The sequence below is a fragment of the Nicotiana attenuata genome, unplaced genomic scaffold (assembly GCF_001879085.1).
Source record: "Nicotiana attenuata strain UT unplaced genomic scaffold, NIATTr2, whole genome shotgun sequence".
Classification (NCBI taxonomy): domain Eukaryota; kingdom Viridiplantae; phylum Streptophyta; class Magnoliopsida; order Solanales; family Solanaceae; genus Nicotiana; species Nicotiana attenuata.
Window position 1 is genome coordinate 462,906 of NW_017670693.1, and position 19,292 is coordinate 482,197.

The 19,292-nt window shown below is 37.0% G+C and overlaps 1 protein-coding gene across 1 annotated transcript; it reads right to left on the minus strand.

Annotated features, from left to right (window-relative positions):
• Positions 1 to 5,677: 5,677 nt before the first annotated feature.
• On the minus strand, positions 5,678 to 8,792 carry LOC109242376. The gene is made up of 6 exons (XM_019409238.1): positions 8,171 to 8,792; positions 7,721 to 7,883; positions 7,464 to 7,640; positions 7,305 to 7,388; positions 6,463 to 6,544; positions 5,678 to 6,146 (listed from the first exon to the last, which is right to left on the minus strand). The coding sequence occupies exons 1-6, from the start codon at positions 8,443 to 8,445 to the stop codon at positions 5,695 to 5,697; spliced, it is 1,233 nt and encodes a 410-aa protein (XP_019264783.1). The 5' UTR covers positions 8,446 to 8,792; the 3' UTR covers positions 5,678 to 5,694.
• Positions 8,793 to 19,292: the final 10,500 nt, after the last annotated feature.

The following is a 19,292-nucleotide window of genomic DNA, read 5'->3' on the forward strand; positions in this document are numbered from 1 at the left end:
GCCTCTGGGAGATAAATACAGACGTCCCCGTACCGATCCCTCAGACTCTACCGAGTTAGTCCATGAGTTGTGAGACCTATGTAACCTAGTGCTCTGATACCAACTTGTCACGACCCGGATTTCCCCACCCTCGGGAGTCGTGATGGCGCCTACTAATAGGAGCTAGGCAAAAGCCAAACATAATTACTTTTCATTTAAACACATGTTTCTTTTTATAATTAACAGCATTAGAATAAAAGCAACATAATTAAAAAAAAAATCATGAGCGGAAGTCTTAAATTTCAAATAACTGAATAAAATACGGAATTTCCAACATAAATCTCTACCCAAGAACTGGAGTCACATACTCACGAACATCTAAGGAGTACTAAATACAAAGTCTGAAAGAAACGTAAATCTGTTTATCTCGAATACAATGAGATGACAGTCTAATGTAAGGATAGAGGAGACGCCGGGCCTGCGGACGCCTGCAAGGCTACCTCGGTGTCTCGATGAAATTAAAACCTACTCCCGTACTAATGCTGTTGCTGCTGCTCGAAACCTGGACCTGTGCAAATAGCACAGAGTGTAGCATCAGCACAACCGACCCCATGTGCTGGCAAGTGTCTAGCCTAACCCCGGCGAAGTAGTGACGAGGCTAGGACCAAACTACCAAATAAACCTGTGCAGATCAAATATATACATGCCGCAGAAAGAAATACAGGAAGTAAACAGTCAATAACAGAAGGGGGGGAACATGTTATAGGGAGGCAACAGTTACAATTAGGAAACCACGATATAAAGGTAGAAGCAGCCAAAAGAATCTACAACTAACAACGAAACAAATATCCTAAATAAACACACTTGAATCGGCAATTGTTGCGGCGCGCAACCCGATCCCAATATATATATCATTACCGTTGCGGCGTGCAACCCTATCCAAAATATCTCTGTTGCGGCGTGCAACCCGACCCATATCACTTAGCATTGTTGCGGCGTGAAACCCGACCCTCAGATATCACTGTTGCGGCGTGCAACCCGATCCTCAAATATCATTGTTGCGGCATGCAACCCGACCCATATCATTTAGCATTGTTGCGGCGTGCAACCCGATCCACAAATATCCCTGTTGCGGCGTGCAACCCGATCCTCAAATATCACTGTTGCGGCGTGCAACCCGATCCTCAAATATCACTGTTGCGGCGTGCAACCCGACCCATATCATTCAGCATTGTTGCGGCGTGCAACCCGATCCACAATGTCATTGTTGCGGCGTGCAACCCGATCCACAATTATCACTCTACCTCCCCAAAACAACAGTCATAAATAAGGGCAAGGGAGTAAATAAACAAAATGAAAATCCCGGCAAGGGAGCACACAACAAACAGTTAAATCCCGGCAAGGGAATAACCAATAACTCTTTCTCTTTCTTTCATTTCTTACCTTATGATTCACTTTTAACACTTGAGCCAAGCTCCAAGGAGTTACTTATCTCATATACCGTCACAATCTACATTTCTCAACCGAGCCAATGCTCCGCTAAGTACCAAGATCACAATTTCTATCACAAAGCCTTTACCACATATAGAAATCATCAATTAAATATGGAGGGCATAACAACAACCCACCAAACGTAAATAAGGACTCATGGTCATGCTAGACACCAATGTATAGATACTCGTCACCATGCCTATACATCGTACTCGGTCAATTAGCAAATAGCAAACAAGACTCAACTCCTATTCCCTCAAGCTAGGGTTAAACCAAACACTTACCTCAACTTCCACGGCCAATACAATCCTCCACAATGGCTTTCCCTCTCGACTTCGGCTCCAACTCAACCAAATCTATGAAATAAGGACTTCATGTTATCAATATGTGCTAAACAAATCAGACCCAATGACTAATTATAGCTTTTTCATCAATTTACCCCGAAAGGTCAAAAATGCCCCCGGGCCCACATGGTCAAAACCCAAGGTTCAAACCAAAACCCGATTACCCATTCCCCCATGAACTCAAATATGTAAGTTATTTTGGAATCGGACCTCAAATTGAGGTCCAAAAACCCCCAATTTTAGAAAACCTAGGTTCTACCCTAGATTCCTAATTTCCCCATTAAAATCTTTGTTTTGAAGTTTGAAATTATGTTTAAAGATGTTAAGGAGTAAAGAAAATGAGTTAGAAATCACTTACCAATCGTTTTGGAGAAGAAGAATCGTTTGGAAAATCGCCTCTTATGTTTTGGGTTTTGAAAAAGTGAAAAATAACTTAAAATCCCCACCTTATATACCCTTCTGAAGACTCAGCGCGGACGACGCAAAAGTGCACCGCGGCCGCGTCGAGGAGTTGGAAATTCACACTCTCTGAACCCACTCAGCGCGGACCGCACTATTTTGGCACGCGGTCGCACTGAGGAAATGGACCAAACCCCTCTCTGAATCTCCCAGCGCGGACCGCGCTGCTTAGTCACGCGGCCGCACTGGTCGACTTGAACCACTGGTCCTCTGAACCTATCCACGCGGACCGCGCAAGAATGCACCGCGGCCGCGCGGCTCCCAGCGCGGACCGCGCGAAATCAACCGCGGGCGCACTGGGGGCCTGCAACTCCCTGAACCTGCAACCATATGGTATTTTCTAAGTCTAAGACCTCCCGGGACCTACTCAAAACTCACCCGAGCCCTCGGGGCTCCAAACCGAACATACACACATACTCAAAATCATCCTACGGACTCATCCGTGCGATCAAATCGCCCAAACAACATCATAAACATCAAATTAGGCCTCAAGACCCATGATTTCCTTCCAATTTTTCATAAAACATCAAGTTTAGAGTTTTAAGTCCGAAACACATCAAACGATGTCCAAATTCAACCAAACTTTACAGCAAGTGCTTAACCGTACATAAGACTTATACCGGGCATCGGAACCAAAATACGAGCCCGATACCACAGTCTTTTAATCAAATTTCACTTTCCAATTCCTTAATTATTTTCAGAAAACAATTTCACATAAAAATTCATTTCTCGGACTTGGGACCTCGGAATTGATTCCGGGCATACACCCAAGTCCCATATTTTCCTACGGACCCTCCGGGACCGTCAAATCACGGGTCCGGATCCGTTTGCCCAAAACGTTGACCGAAGTCAAACTTAATCAATTTAAATAACAAGATTTAACAATTTTTCTCACAAATTTCATATTTAAACTTTCCGGCTACGCGCCCCGACTGCGCACACAACTCGAGGCAACCCCAAATGAGGTTTTCCAGGGCCTCAGAAGTATAGAGGGAGTAGGAATACAGGTGATGACCCTTTGGGTCGTCACAGTATCATATTAAGAAGACCATACAAGTGTTTGAGGAAGCACAATCAAAGCTAAATCATGAACAAAAATAAGCTTTCAAGACTATAATACAAAAAATCGACTCTGGTATAGCGGGATTATCCTTTGTAGATGCCTCCGGCGGAATCGAAATAATATTTCTATGTCATGCATTACTTGCAAATATCAAATCAAGATGCATGATGTTGTTAGCAATAAGAGCAAATGGTGTACCAGCAACGATTTTATTATGAGGTCGTACAACTCACTTTAAATTTGATATACCTCTTCAAATAACTGAAATAACCATCACAAATATATCAAATCAGAGAAATAGTGCTAAATTTATAATGAAAGCAAAAGTGATAATATGGGATGAAGTGTTTTTGGCTAAGCGTCAAACGATCGAAACAAGCGCCCAGATTTTTAGAGGTATATTGAATATCGATGAATTGTTTGGTGGAAAAGTAATAGTTTGGGAGGTGATTTATGTCAAGTACGATTAGTAGTTCCAAAATTGACCAAAGCAGAAAATGTAAAAGCTAGCTTGCCAAAATTATACTTCTGACCTCAAATGAAAAATGCAAATGACAAGAAATATAAAAGTAAGAACAGATCCAACATTCAGTGACTTCTTGCTTCGTGTTGGAAACTAATAAGAGCATCCATTAGAAGATGATTTGTTTCTTCTAGAACACTTGGTTATCAACCCCAATGGTAATAGTAGTGCATTTAATAAGGAAAATATGTATTTTCATCATTAGATTAAAATACAATTTGTGCAAATTACATGATAGAAATTAAAGAGCTATATTAGCTAGCAGAAATGAATATGTTGATCAACTAAATAAAAGGTTTGATTGCTAAGTTTTATGGTTAAAACAAAATATTTTTCAGTTTTGACTCAGCAGAAGATAATACCAACAATAACTACTAAGAAGAATACTTAAATACTTTAATACCAAATGGTCTTCTACAGTACATGTTTGTTGTCAAGTTCATTATTTTTTACGTATGTTAGTGTCACCATATATATAATAGACGAAGTTAAAATTGATCTTCCATTGCATAAGGTTGATTTTGAAGAAAAATATGTATGTCATGCTACTGAAAACTTAGATCCGCTGAATAGCTTATGTAATAGTACACATATGGTTTATAGAAGTTTTGACAATAATGTCATACATGCAGAACTTATGATACTGGTCAATACGCTTCTAAGTATGTGTTTATCCCCGAATTCAACTTTTGTCTTCCGAAACTAAAGAATATCCTTTTAAATTTGTGTGAAAATAATTTTCAGGATATTTATATTTTGTAGTTATAATAAATAAAACACAAGGACAATCATCCTAAATATTGAACTATATTTACCATAATATATTTTTCTATACAAATAACTATATGTTGCACTTTCAAGAGAGATATAAATATCGATAACAAGAGTTTTGGCTATGGCAGAGTAACCAAAGCACTAGAAGGAAACATATACAAAAAAAACACTATCTATAAAGAAGTATTCGATAAGATATCATCGCATTAGATACCTTTAAACTACAATACATAATTATCTACTTAATATGACTAAAATTGATCATTTATGTAAGTTCTAATGATATCCTTTCATTCTGAATTCACGTATTATGCTAATGTAACAATATTTGTTGGTATTTAGATGATTGTTATACATAAAATTTCTCTCATTAATTAAATTTATTATTCCTTCGTATAAATAAATATTTAAACCATCATGTGTCATTATTAACGTGCAACACACGTTTATAGATACTAGTACTATATTAAAAGCACAAAGACCCCTAGCAAAATATTGTTCGCCTTTTTTACCCTTTTAAAATAAATATTACATTGGACATGATAGTAATTTAAGTTATTTTCCTCATATTTAAGAATTTAATATAAACTAAATTTTTTATTATTAACTCTTACCTTATTGACTAGGTAAGAAGTTCTAATATTTAGGAGTTTAAGATCAATTTATCTTTTACCTTATATACAAAATTAGAAGACTGAATTTCTTACCATGAGGCATACGTTCGTGAATGTTTTACCAATTAATAAGTCTACTTAATAGCAAGAGACATCTATGTTATGCAATGTTAGTAATAGAATCTAACAGAACGGGAACTTCATTGATGAAAATGGATTTTTTTTGCCGTTTTACCCGTCTAATACATGTATTGAGATATCTAGTTCTTTTTCATTTTGGATCTTTCTTTAAATTTTCAGCGTATGATATCACTTGATAGAGCATAAACGATGACAACAGCAGGCTCGCTTGGACAAAATAATGCTTGTTTTAAATATATAAAGGGCTTAAAAGTGGATGCTTAAACAGGGAAAAAACAGATGCGCAATGTACGCATGAATCATATGTCATGTCCTTGGACATGCTCTCCTTCCTATATTTCCAAACCTTTTCACAGCATTAAACAAAAGCACCTTGGGTAAGATTCCTTGGTTAAGTGTACAAGCAACTGCCACAGCTCCACCAATGATAAGCAGCTTTGGTATGTTCATACCCTCAGGTTTTGCAGGTGAAGCTAGCAATTCATTTTCAGATGATTCCTCATCATCTTCCATCGACTTCAAGTATTCTCGATCAATTTTTGTATTAACTCTAGCCATAAAAGCACAATGAGATATTTTCAAGCCAGATGCTTTAGCTTTCTGGTAGGCACGGAATCCCCGCTCAATCTTCCTCACAGCTCCCCACATACCTTGCTTTACCCCAAATTTTGCAATTTCCCATGGGATGCCCATATCTTCATGATGGAATAGAATCACCTCGCATGCTGTCGGCTGGCTGTTACCTCTACTTGATTCCACTGTTTCATGCACCGTAATGCAAGTATCTTAGAAAAGGGAAATTGGACTCAACATAACATGACTTATAACAAGCAAACTCTAGTTAGTAATACTCGTTCAAAGTTATATTTTTGAAGTTTGATAAGGAATACATGTCAATCCCATCATTCACTTGTCACAATCCAAGGAGAAAGTGCATGCTTGTTCTGATTCATGGATATAGGTTGGTTATTAGGGAGGCAAATGCATTGGAAACATTGTATCCCCACCCGAAAAAAAAAAAGGGGGGGGGGGGGGGGTCGGGAAGAAGCAAAGAAGATGCTAAAGTGGTTGTACCTTCTCCAATGTACCAACTTGAATAATACAGGTCAACTCGTCTTGGTTTGTCCTTCCTGGGAATAGAAGGGCATGGCACTCCCTGGTACACAAAATCAGAAGGCAAATCAATACCCAAAGAGGGCCTCAAAATACAGAATAATTAACATAAATATAAAGTGGGAGAGACATAAAACTAGGAACAAAAGCTTGTGGAAAGTCATGCATCGGTTATCTATATTGCGGGTTGGAGAGCAGCTTGAAACACGTTGAAAAGAAAGATGAGGGCAATATAATGTGAGAAACAAAAGCCTCACGTGTAAAGGTCTTTAGGGTTTGAGGGCAGAAAGATGGTGAAAGTGATAAAATCACTCAAGGTAAAGTGTTCAGTTGCATTTTTCATGAAAATTCCCAAGTTACTATTCCATTTCACATGGTCCTGCAACTCCATGAAATACGGTAGCTTTCTTTCAGCACCATTTTAGGCTTCAATGCCACCAGAGCTCAGTCCCTAGAACAAAGAACCAATTAGCTGCCTCTCGCCTATTATGAAGTCCTAGCAAAAAATATTCGAATCCATCATTGAGCTAGTTCTTATGGGGTTTATGTACAGCTAAATGTTAGTGAACTCTGGAGAAACTAATCCATGATGGACAATAGTTGTCCTAAATGTCCATCTTATATTTCCCAACTTCCAGACACTTTATGAGAGAAAACCAAGAAAAGACCCTGTCATGAATAACCTAGTTTGAGCTAAATCATACAAAGCAGCTTGAGCTAGCAATAAGCATAAATGAAGCTCAACTCAGAATGCTGCTCTGACATGTCAACTGACTAAGACAAGAAGAGAATGAGTATTGTACCTTTGTTACACAATAATATGACCTCCCTGAATCCCATATTCGACGGCCAATTATATATTCTCTATCACTGCAGAAGAATGGAAACTGCACAAGGAGCATTCGATGAAGTAAGTACTCCAAGCTTAATAAAATACTGAGTTTATAACAGCTTCCTTTTACCTTTCGCACCCAGTGCACTACCATCGTTCCGGTTGTGGGGCATTCTTCGATTGTCTCAGCATTTACAATCATGTCATCCCACTTCAGCCGAAAATCATCATCCCAGAAGAAGTCCCTCAACAACTCAGGTGTTGCATCCTCATAAACAGTTCTGCTGCAATATTGAGGTGGACCAGTCTGACCAAACAATAAAGAGACCAATTAGCAATTCAGGAAAAACTGAAAAGAAACATAATGACGTTCCAATGATTAACTACCTCTGGATCTCTTTGCCATGCTTGGTAGCTCATATGAGGGACTGAACGATCCATCATATGCTTCCAAGGGGGTCCTCCATCTTTCTTCTCAACAAGCTGAAACAAATGCTCAAAATCTTCGTCCGTTATTGTTACATTCTCAAACTTGTTCTGCTGCAAAGGACTAAACAAAAAGGCAAAACAAAGAAATGAAAAATGGCCACATAAAATCTACACGAAAGACTTGCTATTTGGCATCTTCAGTAATTATTAGGCAACATTCACTACACACCAAAAACAAACAGAAAGCTTCCAACTGAATTTATTTAAATTTTATTTAACTTCAATACACTGACGTGTAACTCACTATAACAAACACTTTGAATCAAGTAACCGGAAAAATATGCTGTAGATTATTTAAATCCAACAAAAAGAAAAAAAGTACGTACTAGTTAATGAAAAAGAACTTACCGGCTCTTAGCAGAATCATATTGGGCGGATGATGCAAAGTGTTCATTCTCCGAGCTATTTGACGGAGAAAGAACCAAAGCAGTGGGCGAAGAAGGCATTGAAAAATCAAATTTACTGTTCCTCAAGGTAGCCCATTTGGGTTTCCAAGCCCATCCTACTACGATACCCACAAAAAGGGCGATCCAAACTGGACCTAGGCAAAACATCATCTCTACAAATATTTCCCCTATCGTTGATCTTCCAAATATATCCAAAAATTCCTCAACTAAAGCCATACTACTAGCTCAGAAAATAAAACAGTTATGTGGAATCCAGATGGTGAAATGGAAACCTCCGCTAGAATTAGCGGAGATCTAGAGAAGAAGAAGAAGAAAGAATTAGCAAGGAAGATATTAAGAAGAGGAAAAAGGAGACAAGTTCGCCCCAAGATTTTGTGATAACAATGAAAATGACATGAAAGGTGGTAGTGGGTTTCTGTAGATTGTGGATGCAGTTGATTTGATGAGGAGTTGTTTTGGTGTGGCAGCGCTGCAAATTGCACGAAGGAAATGGTAATGGAGATTAATCAAGATAACCGCCAATGACTAATGCCTGAGTGTTTGGATAAGAGCCCTTTTGTTGTTGACTGATTAGTTGGGTGGTGGTGTGAATGGAAATCCAAGCGAATGGCCACCGTTGGCTCATTCCTAGTCCTGGATTTAGGACGGCTCGACCCTCCACGTCAGTGGTTCCTTCATTTGTGGTAGGGCTGTGCACGGATCGGATTGGATCGGATTTAGCATATTTCGGATTCGGATTTCGGATTTCGGATTCTGAAAAGGGCAATTCGAATCCGATCCGATCCGAATTAACATTGGATCGGATCGGATTTTAAACTTTGGATCGGATAATTTTTTGGATTGTCGGATCGGATTGTCACAAAATTGCTGGTTAGGACTTAGGACCATTCATCTCCTAAAACACCATTCAATCAGAAAAAACCATTCATCTCCTAAAGCACCATTCAATCAGAATCAAAAAAATTGAGTGAATAAACACCATTCATCTCCTAAAACACCATTCAATCATATTGAGATTCACTGTTGTTGGTTGTGGAATGAGTTGAAGCGTCTCTTTCACCAAAATTTTCAACAATTTGAAGTTTATTCGGTGTCTTTGTCTCATCTTCCATCTACCAAAACAAAAAAAAATCAAAGTAAAATCAAAAGTTGAAAAATAGAACATGAAAGAGACATAAAAGACATAAGAGAAGGGAAGAGAGGCGGAAGAAAGAGACATAAAAATCAAAGTAAAATCAGAAGTTTGAGACTTTGAGTCTTTGAGACTCTTCAGTCTTCACCGAAGAGAAGAGAGGCGGAAATAATCTAAGTGAGTGAGGGGGTGTGTAAAAAATGAATAAGCCTAACCCTAAAATTTTAGTGTAGTATTTATATAGGTACATATAGTTTCGGATTTCGGATCGGATCGGATTTAGATCATACCAATCCGAATCCAATCCGAAAATTCGAAATTTTATAAAACACAATCCGTATCCAATCCGAAAATCCGAAAATCCGAAATCCGAAATAGAGTGGATCGGATCGGATTTCGGATATCCGATCCAAATGCACAACCCTAATTTGTGGTCGCCGGTGTCTCAACTTTCCACTTTATGGGCTCGATTTCTGAACGACTGTGGGCTTAATAGCATTGGGCCGGTAGTTGGTGACGATTTTGAAAGGATTTTGTCGTTAAAATAGCACGGTATAGCCAGTTTTCGGACTGGTCATTCAAAAATAGCCAGCGTTTACCAAGTCAATGAAAAATAGCCACTATTTTGCTGCAGCAGAGACCGGTTCAGCATAATATACTGGAGTTCGGTGCACCTGTGTATGAACTCCATCATATTATGCTGGACCGGTATACTTTGCTGGCTCCAGTATAATATACTGGAGACTGGAGCACCGGTGCTCCAAACTCCAGTATATTATACTGGACCGGTATACTTGCTGGAACTCCAGTATATTATGCTGGAAAATTATTTAGCGGGCACAGACTATCATCTCCTGCTACCCGATTACTATCTTTAAGTTGTTTACCTGAAGCGTACTAGTCAATTCTAAAGTCGTGTCCTATGCGTGCATTACCCCTCCCATGTCTATGGTCCAGGAGGCTTTGGACCTACTATTTGGGTGGTTCTAGACCAGGCCTAAAGGTTTTCAAANGCCAATTCAAATGGTTTCAAGTTGGAGTTTTAAAGTTATTTTAAAATAAAAACCGAAAATCTATATTTAATAAAAGGAGAGGCAAAAGCATATTATTAAAACAAGTGGCATAACCACAAAAAGCCAAGTGGCATTGTTAAGACAAAATAAACTACCTTTTTAGCTAAATAAACCTTTTTAAATTTTGAATTATTTAGTTATTCTATTTGAATTAATAAATATAGATATTTTATAATTAGCTATATTGAAAAATACAAAAATCTATATATAGTAAAAGGAGAGGCAAAAGCATATTATTAAGACAAGTGGCATAACCACAAAAGCCAGGTGGCATTTTAAAGACAAAATAAACTACCTTTTTAACTAAAAAAATCTTTTAAAATTTTGAATTAATTAGTTATTATATTTGAATTAATAAATATAGATATCTTACAATTAGCTACAATTAAAAAAAACGAAAATATTTATTAAAAAAAATTACCTATTCAAGTTGGGGAATAGTTTCAATTTGGAGTATTATTTTAAAATAAAAAATGAAAATAAAGAAATAAAAAATTTCTTATTCAACTTGGGGTTTGGTTTGAAGTTGGAGTTTTAAAATTATTTTAAAATAAAAAAACGAAAATAAAAATATAAAGAAACTTTTTAGTAAAAAAAATTACATTATTTAAATTTTTAATAAACTACAAAATCTGAAAACTAATCAAATAAGTATTACAGTAGAAAGGAATGTACGAAAAGAGGGGGATGGAGATAATGTTATGATATTTATATTTTTAATTAATTAAAAAAATAAAAGATAAATAAATAACACTCAAGAAAAGTATCAATAGTACTAAGTACTTGCTAATTCAATAATAAAAATAAAAAGGAACAAACAATTTATTTGATTACTATATGATGTGTATCCTTTAATTTTTTATAGATTGTATTATATTTTTGCACATTATATTAAATAATAAATACAACTAATATTTATTAAATTAATATGATATATTATATCATAATTTTATAAGATTAATATTCTGTCAAAGTTCTTATTAGGGGTGTTCATTAAAACCCGAAAAACCGAACCAAGCCAAACCGACCAAAAAACCCGATACTTTTTGGTTTTGGTTTGTTTTTGGTTTAGAATTTTTAAAACCGATGAAATTTGGTTTGATTTTGGTTTTAATTAGAAAAAAAACCGAACCAAACCGACTATAGGAGTAGCTATTTCAAATTTATTATTACACCTATATATATATATATATATATATATATATACACACACACAAAAAGTTTCAAAAAATTTATGGTAAATGTTAATAGTTTGCACTTTTAATATAGTTCTTTACCTTTAAATTCTAGTTTGATTGGTAGTTTTCTTTTGTTTAGTGTAAGAATCCATTTCGTGTTAAAAATAACCTATTTTTAATTGAGTCCTTAAATTATTCATCACTACTTGATTCAATTATCATCAATATATCTTGGTAAATAATAGATTTCTCAAAGGGCAATTGATTTGATAGTGATACATTGAAAATGTGATCGCCGGAACATGTGTTTGGTAGTGTATGTCTTATATTTAAGAAAAAACCGACAAATAACCGAAAAAACCGAAAAACCGAGAAAAACCGAATCGAGAAAAACCGACTTAATTGGTTTGGTTTGGTTCTAGTATTTGAAAAATCGACTTACTTGGTTTGGTTTCTTTTTAGGGAAAAACCGATCCAAACCGAACCATGAACACCCCTAATTCTTATACTAGTTCATATAAAATCCCTTAACATAACGTCCTTCCAGCTGTTGGTTTCTTATTGTAAATGCGTGATTCATGCAACAGACGTATGCTACAATCTACCAAAAGTAATGAACGCAATTATCGCGGAATTTTATCGCAATTTCCACTGCTACCGTGACATACTCTACTTTTTCTGCAAAACTAAACAACTTTCAAACAAAATTATTATACTACAACACCAGTCGTAGATGAATCTGGAAGCAAAATTAATCAGCTTCAAATGTTACCAAATTTCTACACAATTTCAAGATAATAAATTGTTATTTCTTTTGAGAAATTGCTTCAACTTGTGAATTTTCATGGCAACACTTACGATAATGCTTCAACACAATGGTCGCTGGAATAGCTGCGGCAAATATGTTGATTTCGATGTCCATGGAATTGTAATAAACACATATTCAAATTATAGCGTATCCATTTCAACAATTGCAGAGCATCTAACAATAAACACATCTATTAAAGTTATAGAAATCAAATAGAGAGTCAACGAATGGTGACCTTCAATGGAGATTCGCAATAATATGGGTGTCCGAATCTATATCGAGACGAAGGATCTAGGAATGTATCAATTGTGTATAACAGTAAAGGATATTGGATTGGAATGGACTTTGTCGAATGCTAGCACCATTGCAGGTTTGGGCGATTCTGTGTTTGGTTCATGATATACAAAATTCATACAAATATCATACGTAGTGGTTGTATGCACTGTTAAATTTAACAATTTGTATTCAAAAATAATTTTCCTACAACTACAAAATTTGTACAATTACTAACAACATTATGTGCTGCTAAGTCTTCTTTTGTGGAAATATAAAACAAATTAACTACAATGATAGGCAAATTAAACACATACTTATGTTCATACTCTAATCTTAAAACTATGTTAGCTTGTCTTGTAGTGATAATGATATCAAGTACATTTGTCATAAAATTATTATACATCTGAGTATATAGAATTTTAAAAATTTAATTTTTAATGCAAGTACTTCTGATTATGTTAATAGTAGTCTGATATAATTATCAACCAATTCTAATACATTTAGACAAGTTTCTGATACAGTCAAGCTGTTGAGATGCCATCATCCCCGACCATTGAGGAGTATGGAAACAGAATAATAACAGAATATTTGCCAAAAAATTGAAGAAGGTCAAATTTACCGAGACAAATAAATAATTGTTAGTGCAATGAACCATTATTCTATCATGAATAACTTCCAATTTAAGGTGAAAAGGTCTAGTGCAACAAGTGAGAAATATATTATTGTGTTTCTCTGTTGTAACGACCAAATTGGTCGTTTTGAGAATTAGCGTCTCGTTTGGTGGCTTAAGGTCTTGGGTAGCTTTGTATTTGTGTATTATGACTTGCGTGTGTGGTCGGATTCAGCTTTCGGATGATTCGGGATTGATTTAGAAGAATGATTCTTGTTTTAGAAGCTTAAGCGGTAAGAGTTGACCGGAATTTGTCTTTTGTGTAGACGACTCCAGAATAGTGTTTTGATAATTCCAATAGCTTCGTATGGTGATTTTGGACTTAGGCGTATGACCGGATGTTAATTTGGAGGTCCGTAGGTTGATTTGATGTATTTTGGTGAAAGTTTGAAAGTTGAAGGTTTGGAAGGTTTAGAGACTTGACCGGGAGTTTACTTTGTTGATATCGAGTTCGGATTGTGATTCCGGGAATTTGTAGCTCTGATGTGTCATTTGGGACTTGCATGCAAAATTTGAGGTTATTCGGACTAATTTGATATTATTCGACGCGAGTTGTAGAAGCTGAAAGTTCATAAGTTTATTAAGTTCGATTTGAGGTGCGATTAGTAATTTTGATGTGATTTGAGGCCTCGAGTAGGTTCGCCTTATATTTTGGGATTGGTTGGTATGATTGGACGAGGTCCAGCGGGCCTCGGATGTATTTTTGACGCGGATCATTTTGAACCTTGTTTCATTGCTGAAGAGCTTGGTTGTTGATGCCATCACAACTGCGGATAAAGGACCGCAGATCCGGCACCGTAGAAGCGGCCAACAAGGCGCATGTGCGGACTTTGAGGGGAGAAGGCAGGGCAGGCAGATTCGGTCGTTCTACTGCGGAAGCGGAACTACACCTGCGGAGAGGGGGTCGCAGAAGCGTGAGCGCACAAGCACATTTTGACCGCAGATGCGGTCTGTGGACTGTTGCTAGGTTCTTGCAGGTGCGAGATTTTTGCCGCAGAAGTGACCTTGTGACCGCAAAAGCGGAATTCCTGGCAAATTACATATAGTTCGAGGGTTTGCCCATTTTTATCATATTTTGAGTTGTAGAAGCTTTAGGCGATTTTGGAGGAGTTTTCACGATTTGGTTTGGGGTAAATGTTCTTTAGCCCGATTTGATTATATTTCACGATTCCATCTTTATTTTTATTATTAAATTAGTGATTTGAGTTGGAGAAATTGGAAATTTTTGTAAAAACTTTCTAAAATATAAAATGAGGATTTCAAGGCCGATTGGATGTTTGGAATTGGATAATTTTTGTATGTTTGGACTCGTATCGGAATGTGTGTTTGGATTTTTTGTGAGTTTTGTTGGGTTCCGAGGTGCAGGCCCGGGGTGGACTTTTCGGGTTGGCTTTTTAGTTTTCATTAAAGATCGAAGTTGTATTATCCGAAATTGTTTCCTATGGCTTTTAATTATGATATTAAGTTATTTTGGCAAGATTCGAGTCGTCCGGAGGTTGTTTCACACGAGAAGGTCATTTTAGAGTATTGATTTAGCTTCTTTGAGGTAAGTATCTTGCCTAACTTTGTGTGGGGCAACTACCCCTTTGAATTTGGGTTGATTGTGTTATTTGAATTATGTGAAAGACATGTACGCGAAGTGACGAGTGCGTACTCGGGCTTATATGTGGACATTGATCGGTTTAGGCTCTTAGGTTTCTTTCATATATTTGTTTGAAATTGTTAGCACATGTTATCTCTTTTAATTGTCATGTTTACTCTCACATGCTCTATTTGAAGTTGTTTGTACTCGTCATATCCCTTACTTGTCAAGTTTATTTTTATATGCTTTATTTGAAGTTGTTACCTCTTTTATTATTATGTGACTTCCTTTGTTGTTGAATTATTCTTAATTGAAATTGTTGTTACATGATATCCTTTTGTTGCCGGGTTATTCTCATGCATTTAGACGTAGCTGCTAGTCCATTCCATCATTTTCATTGTCAGCTTATTTCATATACTAGAATCCGAAGTTTGCCATTTTATGGAAATACCTTCATTGAGTTTATTCTTAAGAAATTAAGTGAAGTTGAAGTTATTGGAAGTCATCAATCTATTTTAGTTGAAGTTGTTGTTTAATGGGGTGTTGTTCTTTGTTGAGTTACTTTCCCCGTTTATTTTGTAATTTTGTACACATCGTGTTTGAGCCGTGGTCTATTTGATGTGGTGATATTGTTATTATTGTTGTTCAGAGATTGTGGCCCATGGGCACTTGTGGTACAAGTAGATATGTCGTGTTGTTGTGATGTTAGCACATGTAAATTTGTTGTGTGGATTGATTGTTGTTAAGCGGAGTATAAGGGTGGCATCTCATTGTTTTCATTATGTGGAGCATAAGGGTGGCATATCATTGTTGATGATTGTGCGGAGCGATATAGGTGGCTATTGTATTATTGTTAGGGCGGAGTGATACGGGTGACTATCAGAGTGATAAGGATGGCTATTATGATGTTATGAATACAGAGAGATAAGGGTGGCAATGTCAGGGATGATGTGTGATTTCCTGGGGGCATTATGTTGATGATATTCGTGTGACAGTGTGATTTTCCTTGTGTATGTCATACACCTTACGTGACTTGTTGTGTTGCTTTCAATGAGCTACTCAATTTCTTTGATATTACTTGTTGACTTGGGCCGGTAATAGTACACTCGCACAAGCATACACCGTAGCATGCCACTTATACTAGTTCAAGAGTATGAAACTTGAAATTTACTGAGCAAGCCCATGTATTCTTGTATTATCTGCTTTCATTGTGATAGTGAGCTTGTGACCACACCGGGCGTATTGTGATTGTGAGCATGTGATCATGTCGGGCGGGTTGTGATAGTGAGCCTGTGACCACGCCGGGCGGATTGTGATTGTGAGCATGTGGTCATACTAGGTGGATTGAGATATTGGCACGTGAGTTGTCCGTGCGGTTGTGATTAGAAATGTGGGAACAAGGTGCCGTGAGCATATGATTTGTGGTTGAGACTCGTGACTTGTGATTATGAGATGAGGTACCTTGATTAGTTGGTTGTCATTTATTTTCCTAATATGTTTCTACTGGTACTTTAACGATGTTCTTATTACTTTACTGTTTATTTCATATGTTGATTCTTGTCGCCATTTACTGATTCCTGCTTTCATCATTAGCTTTATACTTTTATACTGCACAAATTATTTTGACTAGTACGTGTCCTGACTTGTACCTCATCACTACTCCGCCGAGGTTAGTCTTGATACTTACTGGATACCGACCATGGTGTACACACACTATATTTCTACACATTTTTGTGCAGATCCAGGTATTGGAGATATCAGTCCCAGCCAGAGTTAGCTTATCGATCGCGAGGATTTAAGGTAGAGTTGCTTGGTAGTCACAGTCCCTTGGAGTCCTTTTCTTTTATTGTACTGTCAGCTTGATATCCGAACAGTATTGTATTACGTTTTTTGAGATCTTTCTATTTATTCAGTTAGAATTCGTGACTCTGTATTACCTAGTCTAGGGAGGTTGTTCCACGTAGGCTTATTTCAAATTTATTTCAATATTTATGTAAATCTCTATTTTAAAATATCATTGTTAAACTGGCTTAAATTGTTATAAGAAATCGTTTTACCTAGTCTTAGAGACTAGGTGCCATCATGACGCCTAAGGCTGGTTTTTGGGTCGTGACATCTGTCTTCTCATACGTAATGTACATATTATGTATGTAAATTGTATATAATTTATTTTGGACCTGGTATTATAAAAATAAAATAAATAGTGTATAACCTTTACATTGTTCTGTTCTATAGATATTTCCTCGTATGTGTTGGTGACCATTGTACATGTCACTTTAAATCTATATGCTTAAATGAATTAAGACTAAGGTTAGAAAATTCAACAACCTGCATACATGCTCGTTGATGGACAATACAATTATACAACGTAAAGCTACTTCCAAGGTAGTTGGAAGCATGGTCATGCCAAAATATGCAGATTCTAAGATGATATACACACCAAAAGACATACAATTAGACATGTCGTCAGAACTGTAATGACCCAAACAGTCGTTTTGAGTTCTAGTGCTCCATTTTGTAGTTCGAGGCTTCTAATAGGTTCATCGGATGTTTTATGACTTGCATGTGTCGTTGGCTACGGTTTTCGAGAGGTTAGGGAGAGTTTTGGAAAGAGAATTCTCATTTCGGAAGCTTTAAGTTATTAGAGTTGACTAATGGTTGAATTTTGTGTAAATAGCTCCGAATTGATGATTTGATGGTTCTATTAGTTTCGGATGATGATTTTGGACTTTTTCGGGTCTCGGGTGACCCGAGGCCATTTTGGCTCTTCTAGCCGAAAGTTAGAAATTTGAGTTAAAGAGCATTTGAAATTCTTGAGTTTTGATGCTTGATTCTCGATTTTTGATGTTGTTTGATACTTTGAGCTTACGAGAAAGTTTATGTTGCATTTATATACTTGTTTGGATGATTTGATGGGGTCCCGAGGGGCTCAGATATGTTTTGGGATAGTTTTGGATAATTTTTGGGAACTTGTCCATTGCTGGTACTGTTGTTATCGCATTTGTGATGACAGGTTGCAAATACGGAGGTCGCATTTACGGATGTCACCTCAAATTTGCGAGAGAAGGGAGAGGATGGATAGCGTCGCATTTGCGATGCTGGGGATCGCATTTGCAAGCTTTGCATTTGCGGAGCAGGAGTTGCATTTGCGTAGGTTGAGTGCTCAAGTGGAGTTCGCATTTGCGATCAGTTGGTCGCATTTGAGGACTTCGCATTTGCAAGGTTGTTGTCGCATTTGGAACTGGTCAAGCTCAGGGGAGTTTGCATTTGTGATCACTTGGTCACATTTGCGAGCTTCGCATTTGCAACATCTGCAGCTGGGTTATAAGGGAGGGTTCCAAGAGTAGCTCATTTTATTCCATTTTTGAGACCTACACTTCATTAGGAGGTGATTTTAAGAGGGTTTTTTTTCGAACTTCTAAGGTTAGTAATTTACTTATTCTTGATTTAGTTCTATGATTTTTCATCGATTTTTACTCTTAAATCCAAGATTTCATAGTGTAGACATTGGGATTTTGGAGTAAAACTTATGAGAGCTAATTTTGGGGATTTGAACCTTAATTTGAGGTCAAATCTTGAAACTAATTATATATTTGGACTCATGGGGTTATAGGTCAACGGACTTTGGTCTCAATTTCGGATTTAGTTCATGTGGGCCCAGGTTGGCTTTTGGGATTTATTCAAAAATTGAACCTTTATTGCTTGGTGATGATTCCTTTAGTATTATTTGAATTCCCTAGATGATATTTGTTGACCCTATTTCGCACGATTCAAAACAAAATTCAACTAGTTGTTTCCCTGTTGATGATAAAATAGAGTCTCCACCTAATATTTAAAGGTATACTAGGGTACCTGTTTTAATTATTAGATTATTATTCTATTAGTCTGCTAATAGATGAGCTTTTGGGTAAGTGTTCTTGTTCTTCTAAGGGAAAGGTGTTAGGCACCCCTTAAAATCTACCTAAGATAGTTCCATAGGACTTATACTAAGTTTAAGGAACTAGATGTGTGCATTCTACTTAGTTAGTTGATGGTAGGCTATAATTACATGTTTTAGTCGCTTATTGCACTCTAAGTTACTGCACTTTAATTAAATTTGAGCTTTAATCGCTATTATTTTATACTTATTTCATGTTTTATGCCTTGTAGGAGAGATTCCGAGTGATGTAGATGTAATGGAGCTAATTCGAGTGACTTGGAGCTTTGAGGTCTGAGTAAAAGCCCAAGGAATTAAGCCGAGATCGCGTTCGGGGGTCGAGGACCAAGTCTGGATATCAAAAAGTCAAGAAAATTCCGGACTTTGAGAAATCACCACAGCCGCAGGCGTGGGGCGCCGTGGCTGCC